Below are 13893 nucleotides of genomic sequence, written 5' to 3'. Positions count from 1 at the left end.
CTGGGCCTTAATCTTATGTACAAACCTAATGTATGGTAGTCAAAGATCAGTCAAACCGACCGTAGAGGAATGAATTCATTTAGAGTTCTCAAACTGAACCTTCAACGCATACATGGTTGCCATGCATAATTGAATGCAGAGACCTAATTAAGTACGAGGTTATGGTCCAAAAGCAGTAAGACAGTGAGAGGAATGTATCGGCATGAAAACATGAAGGAATGGGCTTTTTTTTCTTTCTTTTAAAAAAATATCTCAGGTGGTGGAAGTAGGGAAGGATATGGGTGGTAGCCTCCCCATGTGGTTTTCATTGTGGATGGCAGGGTGGGCTAATGAGAACCTTAGAAAACCCAGTGAGAATTGACAAAAGTGCAGTTGTGGAATTCATTTTGTAGGCTCAAAATGCTGCAACTTTAAGTAGACAAGCTTTGCTTCTTTATGCTTGGAAAGAGAGAGCCACAAACAGCATGCACTTGAAGAATTGAATTGGTTTTCTTTCTTTACAATATTTGAGTTTGTGGTGGTGAAGAAACAGCATGGGGACTCATATGGGTTGTCTTTTTCTACTTACAACACATCATTCTGTATTGACGAAAAACACACACACACACACATCATTCTGTGAAAAAAGTAATTTTGGTATTAAAAGAAGCATATCATGCTAATCAGAGAAGCAAAAGGAAACTTTTGGCTGATATTAGTTGGATAGAAGTGTAAAGGGGTTTACCCAAAAATTTTTCAATGATTTAGGAAGGGCTGCTAACCCAAAACTACATTTGCATACTATCCAATGGGTTTTGGCAGTTGGACTTTTTTTTCAAGGGGAAATAGAGGTTGGTTCATGTTTTGAGTTTTGGCAGAAATTATTTAGTGAGGGCGCTATAAATGGATTCCTCATGTGAACCTTCATATTAGTTATAAAATTATTTCATTAAACTTAAGCGAAGTTACTAATACAAAAGTCCACATCTATAGTACGTACCATCACCATAGAACGACTCTTGAATTTTGACCCCGGAGAGGATTGTGAGGATTGAAGGAGTATTTAGAGAGCACTTTTTCAAAAAAGCTTTGGAAGTAGAGTTGGCTTATACATTAAACTGTCCTATAAATACAGTTTTTTCATTTATATTTGGTTATACCTGGTAAAACATTGTTATATGATCATGTTATTTTAAACTTCTGATGCAATAATTCTAGCTGGGAAAATTGTGTTTGATTTGGGCACGAAATAAATATTTGAAGTTTCATGCCAATGTTGAAAACCCCAAGAATTGTATATCCTTCTAGGTTCTATCCATGTGCAAGGCAACATGGGGAGGAGACCTATTTCTTTCTGAAAAGTTCAGTCACAGTCAAAACCTTTTTGAATAGATTTGTGATGTTGGAAAGTGGTGGACCAGGGGCCCACATCATTTATTGGGTCCTTGGTGTGCAAGCTTGGGTTGAGAGAGGAGAGCCCATCAATTATAGTTATGACTAGTGGGCCAACTTCAACTTTTTGCAATTTAATAGCCAAAAAACCAAAACCAAAAAAGAACTTGTGTGTAATGTGTATATATATATATATATATATATATAGAGAGAGAGAGAGAGAGAGAGAGAGAGAGAGAGAGAGAATCTCATTCATTTGACTGGGAATTGGATTATTATTAATAAATTTGAATACAAGATTCCATAGGAAATAAAGAATAAGCCTCATCTTCCTTTGACAAATTTATGTCCAATTATTTTTGATGTGTTAGGTTTTCTATAGGAGAGGGCTACCTTTCTGTATTCTACATTATTTTCTACACAAAACTAATCCCAGTTTTGGTGGATCAGTCACCAAATTATACACATAAAAAAAAGAATAAAACTAAAAAATAATTTGGTGACTCTGAAATTTTAAAAATGTGAAATGCATCTGCGATGTCTAGCTGCAACAGATTTCCTCTTCTGCTTGGTCTCTTCTTTCCAGCTCTTGGCAATGTCCTGTGAGACTCCCATGGCATCTAGTGAGGCTCCAGATAGTCCTCTCCTTGTGAACCCAACTGCATAAAGCCCACCTTTCCCTTTCCACCCATTTGGGAATGAATTCTTGGGAATTCCTTCTCTTGAAAAGAATTCATTTTCCTGCACAACATTCCAGGAAAATTTTAGTTTCAAGACCATCCAACTTTAGAAATACTGATGAGACTTATCTAAACTAAACCTTAACTTTAAGACATAAACATGGTAATAAATACCAAAACAGTAAGACATAAACACAAAATCAACTTGTATGAAAAAGAAAATTTCAGGTAAAGTGGATAAGAAAACTTCTCCAATAATATAATTTTGGATTTGGATCCTCATTTTAAATAAATAACTCTCTTCTACCAGATCTTGGTAATGAAAAAGACAAAATCATTACCAAAAAAATCTGACAGCCAAGACATCAAATTCTGAAGAAAGAAGCTAACAAAAAAAATATAATAACAGAGGGAAAGGGAGAGAAACAGAGGAAGAAAACAAACACTGCCATAACTGTCACATGGATTGAAAAATAGAAGCTTCCAAACCAAACACATTGAGATGGAAATATTGTAATAAAATTTAATTCTGACCTTGAGCCATGAAGGAACATTGCTGCGATACCCAGTTGCCAAAATGACAGAATCAATCTCAAGATTTTGTCCATCAACAAGTTCAACTCTACCATGAGAAAACCTCTTGATTCCAGGGACCACCTTGATCTCACCAGATCTTATTTTCTGTAAGGCACCAATATCCAACACAGGGGTCTTCCCTGAAATGTTCTTGAGTTCCAATGGCCCTAAAGATGGTCTTCTAAGACCATATTTTTCAAGATTTCCAAATATTAGCCATGCCAGTATCAGCAATATCTTATCAGCAAGCCAAAGTGGTAGCCATTTCATCAACAAAACTGCTAATCCAAATGTTGACTTTCCACAAATTTCCCTTGGCAAGACATGAACCTGTGAGACCAAAAACAGAAAAGAAAACAGATTTAAGTCCAAGTTTGAACTTTGAATTTTTACTAATAGATAACATGATACATTTATTCAAAAACTGTCGTCCATTAGATTTGAATTCAGGACAGAATTTGTGAAATTTCTTTACTTACCGAACTCCGAACCACCATTGAAGGGCTTGCATTGTGATTGCAAAGATCAAGAGAGACTTCCATGCCTGAATTTCCACAGCCAACAACTAGTACTTGCTTACCACGGTAAGCCACGCCAGATTTGTAGTCACAAACATGCATGACATTGCCACCAAACTCTTCCAAGCCTTCGAATTCTGGCACTACTTTCTCTGCGTTCTCTCCGGTGGCCACCACGAGCCACCGGCAAATGTACTCAACCTCCGCAGCAGCGGGGTTTGAATTGCTTGTTGAAACAATGGTCTTGACCCTCCACAGACCAAAGGTCTCATCATACTTGGCAGACTGGACTGTCTCATTGAACTGGGGGCTGATGTCAAAATGTTGAGCATAGGACTCTAGGTAGTTGATGAACTGGTTTTTAGTGGGGTATTCTGGGAAGTCCTCTGGGAATGGGAAATTGGGTAATTGGCAGAATTGTTTGGGGAGGTGAAGCTTGAGCCGATCATATGTGCGCTTTTGCCAAAGAGAAGCAATGCAATTGGCTCTTTCTAGGATAATGAAAGGGACACCCTGTTCTTTAAGGCCAGCACCAACAGCTAGGCCTGAAGGACCTGCCCCAACTATAACAGGTCCATTCACCCAAATGCATCTCCTAGCAAAAAGGTCATCTTGGTCAAATGAGTGAGGAACCATTTGGGGTATGTTGTTATGACAGGTACCATTATACATCATGATGAAGAAGTATGTTTGTCTTTTGGAAAGACAATAGGTGGTGAGAGAGAGAGGTTATGGAAAATATTGGTTGCCCAATAGTATTTTGTTGCACAAAACAAAAGCAGTGAGAAAAAATGGAGATGGTGCTGTTTTGGTTTATGAAGAAAATGGTGGTGGGATGAATTGTTTTGAACTATGTGGATCAAAAGATTGGACAAAGAGGAGTTGGAGATAGAGAGAGAAGCAAATGGAAGATGTTTGAAATGATGTGTGAGAGGGAGAGAGGGATGGAGGGGTTTAAATAAAGGAGGGGGGTATTTGGCCATGAGAGCAAGCATGTGACTGGGATTTGAAAACGATGCCTTTTAGCCTTCGAGGGTCATTTCCAAATGATAAGCTTAGGGCCGCCTTCTTTTGTTTATTACAAACCTTAATTTATTGAATTAGAATTTAGAACCCTCCAAAATATATCCCACAATCTGCCAAATTTAATTCAAGTCGATACAGAGGGTGAAGTAATTAGTTACAATACAAATAAGCTAACGATTTGATTCCTTTTAATGTAATAGAAATAAAAACCTGAGTCATTTAGGTATGAAAATTGCAGTATATGTTAATTTCTGTAAAAGTGAGATTCTCAAAATATAAGGAATCTGACTCACGATAAGAGGTTGACATATATAGTAGTCCCATAAAAGAATGACATTCTAAACCTTTTGTGAAAGGGGTCTATTTTTGGTTCTAATCCTGTTGTATTATCTCTTCTAACTTATTTAGGAGTGGACAAGCCACCCACTTGAGGTGACCAAGAAATTAACCAGCTACATAGGTACTCTGAACCCCTTGTCAAGGAGCACATGGATGTAGCCTTTTTTTTCCAGGGGTGGGTTCCAATAAGATAAGGCCCCCTATAAACTTAGCTCCAATGGCTAAAAATCTGATATTTGACTTATTTGGTTTTAACTCCTTCCAGCAGTCAAAACTCTGGTTTGTCCAATCAAGGACTGAATCCAACTCACAAACCCCACATTGATTAGCACACGTCCAAATTCTATTGAACCAACTCTGTCCAATCAAGGAGTTTGGCTACTCGCTCCGCCGATCAAAATATTTTCCTCCTTCATAGTGCAGAAAAATTTGGCTTGAAAAATAGTGCCTAGTCAGTGGGGCATTGGCTAAACAAACCCTGATTGAGGCTAAAACAAAATATTTTATAAGGAAGTACTTGTTTGGGAATATAATCATGCCCACGCAGTCTTGAATCTTGTCCTTGATAGAGACTCATCAAATCATGCATTGCCGACATTGGTTTCTGCAGGAAACATCTAGATGCAATATGCCATAAGATAATCATTGGCTTGTATATAAACTATATTTTTTTTCATGCCTTGCGCTTACAAATTACCCATCACTTTCAGCAAGCAATTTAATGGTCCAAAGAAGAAAAGAAAAAAGATGAACATGTTGAAAAAGGTCAGTGGAAACTATAGCAGAGCTGTCGTTGTTAAACAATGCGTGCCAAGAAGCTATAGAGCAATTATATGCCACAATAAAGCAACTTTCAAGAATCACATAGTTGCAAATTTGTTGCTTTAATTCTAGAACACTGTCTTCTTTGGACATACTTTAAAAATCTAGAATTTGCAACATGAAGTTCCATTCTTGCAACAAATGGCCGAACCAGAATGACTTGTTATCTATGTGCTGTCCATATCAGTGTTATCTCGTCCGGCCTTTTTGGCATATTTATATGCTTTATTGACATTGATGGGAATGAAAATCAAACACAACATCTTGGGTGTAAAGGTATATATATTGTAAATCTTTATACAAATAATTTTAGAGATGAAAATTGAATACAAGACTTTTAAGTGTAGGGCAAACGCTGATACAAACAATACTAAAGTAAAAAAAATACTCTTAACTACTTAAATTACAAATTTTTATGTTTTGAAATTTGTAATCCGTTAATTAATTGAAAAAGATAAATACAATATACGTATCATATATATGATAATGAGTTGTTCCCGTAATCTCAGGGTACCTATCTCTAAAATGCACATGCTTTATTGGTTTGTAAGGAATGATATGTAGGTACTAGTTTAATCAACCAGTCATTGCATATAGTAAAATTTGGCAACAAAATGTTCTATCAATGCAAGCAATATTAGCTATAGCCTACAGATTAGATGAATTTTGACTGAGTAGCATGTCAATGGCTCCACGGAAGTTGGGCGAGGGAACGTACATGTACCTATGTCTAATGCACACCTCCTACTCTAATAATCACCTCACCCGTCAAATTGCTTATAATACCAAGTTTCATCTTTATTTACCTATTTAACTTTTTGTCCTCTTTCCTTTCTCCTTCCCTCTTTATGGTCTTGTTTGAAATTGCTTACGTACGAAGCACTTAAACTCATAAACACTTTTGCTAGAAATACATCTAAGGTTTTCTGGCAAATGAAATCATAAGTATTTATTGTTTTCCTAAAGTGCTTTTAACCCTTTCAAAACTAGTCTAATTAACTCTAGTTTTATTTATTTATTTTATAGTTTATAGCACCCCCAAAAAAAAAAAATGTGTTCATAAGAAAGTGTGTCATGTGTAATGGGTAAAATAAAGTGGTTTTAGTCTTAAATCCATTCATTTCTTTACAAAGCGCTTTTTTTTTTTTTAATTTTCAATAATGACCTAATAAATGTGTATGTACATATGTCAAGGTCTTATTTATAGAAATAAATAAAGTTTAATGTGGACCTATAACTAAACAAATTTGACACGCGTAGGAGTACTCATTTATAATTCAAAAGGTATACTTGAACTCTGACTTATATGAATCATTTGGTGAACAAATTTAATGCTCGATGATAGTACCCATTTATAATTCAAAGACTAGAGTTGAACTTGACTTGTCTGAAGGTAAACGTTTTACCACTGAATATATAAACGCTCACCTAAAGTGCAGATTAGATCAGGATTCATTTCAAAATTCATAAACATAAGAAGAAGACAAAGGGAGAAAACGTTTTCTAAGCACGTAATGATTTGCAGCTTGTGTCAAAACGTTTTCTCTTTTCTCCCTTTCCTATAATTTCATATATAGGAAAGGGAGAAACGTTTTCTAAGCATTAAACTTTCCTATACATGAAATTTAAAAACAAAAATGTGACTAATAATAATTTTAAAAACGGACTTGTGACTCGAGTGGTTAAGAGTTTTTTTTATAATTTTTTTTATTTTTATACTTGGTTAAGAGCAATTACTCCTGCATTGAGGTCTTGTGTTTGAGTCTCTCCTCTAGTAATATCGCTTATACCTGAAAATAATAATAATAATAATAATTCTAAGCTCACTAAACTTGTTTAGTAGATGCAAAAGGGCCTTACGAATTACTAGTCTTTTTAATATACATGCTAGTGGTGAGGATGTACGTAGATCATGAAACACAATCTGTCAGAAAAAAATGAAATGAAAATCATATTAACCAAATTAGCTAAATGGTTTACATTATTGAATGAACAAGGTAATAACCAATGATTATGCACATAATTGCATGATACAGAGGCCTCCACTCACTACTACATTTTACAATTTGCGTGACGAAGAGAATTTGGTCGCAAAAGTACATTTCAGTAGCACAAATTTCAACGCAACAGAAATTTCGTCACACTGAATCCGTCGCGCAAAGATCATGAAGAAAGACTTTGCGCGACCAAGTTTTTTCATTGGTCGCAAAAAAATGAGCGACGGTTAACCTTTGTTGCACAAAAAAATTTAGGGACGACACAATTGTTCGTCTCTCAAAAGTTTGCGCGACAACAACACATTCGTTGCGAGTACACAGTGCGAAGGTTTATATTCGTTGCGCATAAATGTTGGGGACGAGAGAACGGTTCGTGTCGCAAACATTTGCGCGACGACATCTGTCGGCTTGTATTCGTCGCACAGAAATGTAGGGACGAGAGAACTGTTCGTGCCGCAATTATTTGTGCGATGACTTTTGTTGCATGACGTAATTGTCTTCGTCGCGCAATTCTTTTTCGTGAGACGAAATATTTCGTTGCTCAAAGATAAAATATATAGTTTTTAAATTAGTTTTAGGTTTTTGAATTTTGTAAAAACATGAATTGGCGCGACGAAAAGAGTTTCGTTGGGTAAAAAAAAAGATATTTAATTTTGATTTTGTGCAAAAAAAAATTTTGGTTTTTTTTTTTAAGGTAATAAAATGAAATTTCAATAATAAAAAAATGTGAAGAAGAGAAATTTTTTTAATTTATAAAATAATATAAATGAGTACAAGAGAAATGTTTAAAATGTAATTAATGAAGTAAAAAACTAATCAAACAATGTTCCAAAATTTACTTGGTCGTCTGGTAAATGCTGTTCGGAGGTCTGGGCATTGTCGACAGGGGCAGAGGTGGGGTGGCGATGCTCGGGTTGGAAGGGCTGGGAGGTCGAAGAGGGACCAAAATGCGGGATTGGAATGTCGGACCGAGCGAGGGACTCTAGAAGCACAGACATCTGACCCTTAAGCTCTGCCACCATTGCTGCGACAATGAACAGGGTCTAGGTTCCTGCAACCGAGCATTCCCCATCCCTCAACAATATGTCCCTGGCCTCCTCCCGAGAGTCTGATCCAAGGTCTCCGTCAAGATCTGAAACCCCGCATCCTGTGAAGGATCCACAGACTCGAGCGGAGTATCGGGAGGAAGTTGGGAGGCGAAATCCTGAAAAATCAACTGGCTCTTCTCCGTCATCGTCGTCTGTCTAACATAACATAAGATATTAATTAAAACATTCATATAATAACCATAAAACTTGAATGCATAAGATAATAATTAAAATTAAAGAATACTTACATGAAGGGACTCGGCCAACTCATTCCCAAGTTCATAAACATCATCAAAGACGTCGATCTCTGGGAATTTGGACCGCCCTTGAATTGAACAAGAGAAGAAAAATGTTAGTACGAAAAAAAAAATTTAATATTAATGACATATTAAAAATTGAATATAAATGATTTTATTATTACCCGCCGCCGCATGTCTATCCTATATGAGAAGGGCCTGGAACCTGAATGGTGGAGAAGAGTCTTCTTGTTTCTATTGCCCTTATTTACTTTGGCCTTCTTCTGTTATACAAAAAATAAACGTATTTGTTGAAATTGAAATTAAATATAAAAAATTAAATAAACATTAGTGAGAAACGTGTAATAATTTTGAACTTAATATAAAAAAAATACCACATAATCGGTGCCTGAATATGACAGCAAAGCCACACGCAACTATCCTCCCGCCCCTCAAGCTTCTTCAGGCAACCCTCCTGAAGAGCGACCTGCGGATCATCGAACAAGGTTTAACATAATGTAATTAAAATATAAAACAAAGAAAATACATTCTCAGTCGTTCTCCACCAATTGCTAATCACAAATAATATCCCTATAGACAAAGACATTAATGACATTAGTATGAATTTACATTAATACTTTTAAACTAACGACAAAAAATACTTACCCACTAGCAGAGAGAGGAAGAGGCAGAGGCAATCTGGAATTTTTTTGCAGATTGCCTCTGCAACAGCTAAATACATATTATATATTTAACGAAGGCTTTTGTGCGACGAAAGGGGGTTTTGTCGCACAAACGGTCATTTTCGTCTTGCAAATTACACTTTTCGTCGTGTTGGTACGTGCCGACATCATATTTTATGCGATGAGAAAATTATCGTTGCGCAACTAATTGTCTTTACGCTAATGCTCCCTTTTTGTAGCGCAAATTACACTTTTCGTCGCGCTAGTACGTGCCCACATCCTACTTTACACGACAAAACAACTTTCGTCGCGCAACTAATTGTCGTCGTGCAAATATTTCTTTTTCGTCGCGCAAGTTTTCGGCCCCAAATAAAATATCCCCAGTTTTCTTGCGCAACCATAAAGTGTTTTCTCGCGCTATGTTTTCTTTCCCGACGATATGTATCTTCGCACAAGTGTTTGGCGCCAATTAATATCATCTTGCGTTTTCCTTGCAAACTTTTCGTGACGATAATTCGTATTGTCGCGCTAAGTGTTCTTTCGCTACGATACGTTTCGTCGCGCAATTTTTTGGCTCCAAAAAAAATAACCCCGTGTTTTTCTTGCTAACTTTACTCAACAATAACCAGTACTGTCGCGCTAAGTAATCTTGCGCGACAATATGTGTCGTCGCGCAAGGATTTCTGGTGCGACGAATAACTGTTTGTCGCGCAAAGGGTAAAACCTAGTAGTGACTACAAGGAGAAATTATAGAATACTATAATAATACGGTCATATGGTATATTTTGTACAAGTGTTATAATATGGGTGTACAGGGTTTATTTTCCCTCCTTCCTATCTCTAAATATCTACTAATATTATAACACGTGTACAAAATATAACATGTGACCGTATTATAGTAGTATTCTATAATCTCCCCACTAGAAGAATGGCTGTTTCTGTTTGGTTGTGTTTCCAAAATTGGAAAGAGTTAAGAAAGAGAATTAGAATCTAGGAAAGCGAGTCTAAGCAAACTATTCTCTTCTTGTCGTCACTCCCCATGCATATGTAGCGATCGACGACTTAATTAGATTTGAAATTGAGTTTAGTTAATCAAGACTCTCAAGAGCAACTTGAAATTGAAAATGCATACATGGATCTTTGATCTTTCTGGTTCATCGAACGTACACGTTTCTCATCGAGACAGAGCTGACAAGGACATGCATGGTGCGACCACGTGGAGCAGGTGATTTAGGGTCCTAGATTCACACTTGAACCTGGGAAGTCTCACAAAACCTATTGGAAGTTGAAATCACAGCATGCATCTATTCCTTGTTCTTGCATTGAAACTAGTATTTTATTTGAGACCAAAATTTTCAATTTCATCAACACCGCTGTAATATACTGAATCTACCCAAATTATAACTTCGAAAAATCACACGCAGCTGGCGGATCCCCTTGAGGGCGAGTGAAGGCTACTGCCTCTACTCACCCTTTCTGCCACTCATGAGATTCTATTGATGCTCTTTTGAGTAAGGTATGCTACGAGGGCAAACTGTATGATAAAACTCTTGCTAAGGAAGAAGAAGAAATAGGAAGAAGGAATTAGAAACTATCATATTTATATGTGATGGAAATGATGAATGAAGTTAGAGGTTTGGCAAATGGCTTCTCAATGTTTTAATTTGTGTGAGATATTTAGTATAAATTAATATTAGGATATACGCACATGTAGAATTTCTCAATTATATTCCTATATATCTTTTGACTACTCAAATAAATTTGAATCTCAAACTGATTGCTTTCTTATTGCAATTTGATCTGTATCTTGCTTCCATTAAGAAAAGTTCATGGATATGAACTCAATAAAAGTTTTACAATTTAAATGAATGATCACTGTTGGAAGTATCTGTATTTACAAAACTGATTGCTTTCTTATTGCAATTTGATCTGTATCTTGCTTCCATTAAGAAAAGTTCATGGATATGAACTCAATAAAAGTTTTACAATTTAAATGAATGATCACTGTTGGAAGTATCTGTATTTACAAAAATTTCTAATTTTCGTGCTTATTCTAGTTGTGGTTCAATTTATGCATGATGAAAAGGAGCATTGAAATGGTCTTAGCTCTTGAATAGTCATCAACAAATAAATAAATAAAAAGTAACGAAGATTGAGATAATTATTGAATTTCCTTTACCAATTGGTAATGGGGGAGTAACCCAACTTCTTATAAACTCAGATTAGGTCTCTTAAGTTTTCAATATGAGACAAACACTCTTAACACGCCCGCGCGTGCTGCGAACTTCACGTGAACAACACATAAACTTTTCAATGTGGGACAAACACTCTGAACACGCCTCCACACGTGTACTGAACTTTCAAACCTAACACGTGGACAACACATATTGGGTGATGTAGGAAAACATACGTTGGGCCCAACACGTGAAGCCTTGCTCTTATATTATGAAGGATGTTCCACCCCAAAATCAATTCGCAATGGGAGAATAGCTCAACTCCTTATAAACCTAGGTTAGGTTCCTTAATTTTTCAATGTGAGACAAACACTCTCAACGTATATAGCTTTCTCTGGTCTTGGGTCTAACATAAGATTAACGAGCTAATTACCTTAGAAATCATTATTGGTTTAACCAAAGAGAAATATTATGGAGGGAAAAGAGGTATCACACGTGCATGTAACCTTGGTTTTATGAAGTGTATTCTTTTCATGCAGATTAAGATGATGATGAGGTTTTTGGTTCTTCATAGGATATTATTCAGAGAGCCTTGGAATAAGTAGAACCCTCGATCATTTCCAAATGTTGATGGTGGCCTCATCTATATATTATCTTAATCCACGAGCAAAAAGCCTTGTGTGTCTTGCTTTGTGTGTTCTTGCATACGTGTGTGCATATGTTTCATCATTCCCAGCTGCCTTGAAAAGTTACACGAGCCTGCTAAAAAGAGAGTGATAATCTACGTTGGTGGAGCTTCTGCAAGGCTGTCAACTATTAAGTGTGTGTGGGATCCATATAAATATTTATGCATCTCACGAGTGCATGATCAGAAAAGCGTATGCTTGATGAGATTGTCCTTGTAGATTATATTATTTCAGCATTATGAGGAAAAGTTGCAACAAAAGCTAAAGCTACTCTCCCGAGAAGTTGATCAAAATAATAAACATGGATATCTCTAGAAACTTGAGTAATATCTTGACAATGATATACGATGATGATTGTATTGATATCGATCAAAACGTCGTGATCGAGCCACTTAGTTCGAGTGTTGCTTTTGAATTTAAGATTAAACAAGAGGTTATTATGTTAGGACCATGTTCTTATGATTGTGAGAAAAGTTAGCAATTAGGTTTATTGTATATTGTGGAGTCCAATTGTTGTAATTTTTAGCATCTTTCTTTAGGGTTCTAGGGCTTCCCTATTTAGAGGATTTGTGTTTTACAAATTGACACTACACCACTATGTGGTTTTAATTGCACTTTTACATGATAATCACTTCTAAATAATTAGTTCACTGTTGGTGGAGGAGCATACCATATTCATATTTATGTGAAGCAATGGTCATACTCACTAACTTTATGTTAAATTTGAGTTGTGTTATATCATGTCTTTCAAAAATTCCCACCACTACATACGCATATATATATATATATATTACATTGACCATCTACTAAATAATTTGAATCTTTGAGAAATCTTTAGCTCCTTCTCTTATGAGTTATACCTTATAGACACACACGTAGATCACTCATTGTGTTATTGATTGAGATTTCCAAATGTTGTATGTGAGAGAGAGAGAGAGAGAGAGAGAGAGAGAGAGAGAGAGCTAAGCCCTATGGATTTGCTTTGTGAATATGAGGGTTGCAATTGTTTCTTCATATTGAAATAAGGGTCACATGGAATAACATGAGAAGAAGAGAGAACTAGCAGAGTAAGATAATGAAAAAAAATCCACCACCCCCTTCCTCCCAAAAGCCTCCATATAGGCATCATTTGCGCAAACACATTGACAAAATATATAGCTTTTCTTCTAATATTCTTCTTATTTTCGTATCGCTTACCGTCCCAAATCTTTCCCTAATTTGACTATGTGATCTCTCATTTGACTCTTTCATAAACATTAGGCATGCGATCATTATTAATGCAAGTATACTATGCAAATAAATTATTCCGTGTTTCCATCCAATGACACATATCTTTATTAGGTAACTAATAATTCCGTCACCAAAAGATATTGCCATAATTAAAAGAGTATTGTTGATACAAAACCTCTATATATTGATTGAATGAAAAAAAAAAAATTATGAGTATGAAATAAAGAAAATATCATAATATGAAAATTATGATCATGTGAAAAATAAATAAATAAGAGAGAAAGATGCCACACAAGACCTACATACGACCCTGCATGTGACCTAATCAAGACTATAATGAGTCGTATATTATATATAGGTTGGTGCTCAACAAATCAATGCTTTAGCCTTTGTTCATTTCTTTTTCCTTATTTATTTGTGCACACAAGAACATCCGGACAAATATCATTTGCACTTTTTTATGTGAT

The 13893-nt window shown here is 35.9% G+C and overlaps 1 protein-coding gene across 1 annotated transcript; it reads right to left on the bottom strand.

The window, feature by feature from the left end:
• Window positions 1–1884: 1884 nt before the first annotated feature.
• Window positions 1885–3781, bottom strand: LOC117618581 (probable indole-3-pyruvate monooxygenase YUCCA3). Its single transcript, XM_034348221.1, has 3 exons — window positions 3107–3781; window positions 2586–2957; window positions 1885–2112 (listed from the first exon to the last, which is right to left on the bottom strand). The coding sequence occupies exons 1-3, from the start codon at window positions 3779–3781 to the stop codon at window positions 1885–1887; spliced, it is 1275 nt and encodes a 424-aa protein (XP_034204112.1).
• Between the last annotated feature and the right edge of the window lie 10112 nt (window positions 3782–13893).

The sequence above is a fragment of the Prunus dulcis genome, chromosome 1 (assembly GCF_902201215.1).
Source record: "Prunus dulcis chromosome 1, ALMONDv2, whole genome shotgun sequence".
NCBI classification, from domain to species: Eukaryota; Viridiplantae; Streptophyta; class Magnoliopsida; order Rosales; family Rosaceae; genus Prunus; species Prunus dulcis.
This window is presented reverse-complemented; position numbering and strand designations above follow the sequence as displayed.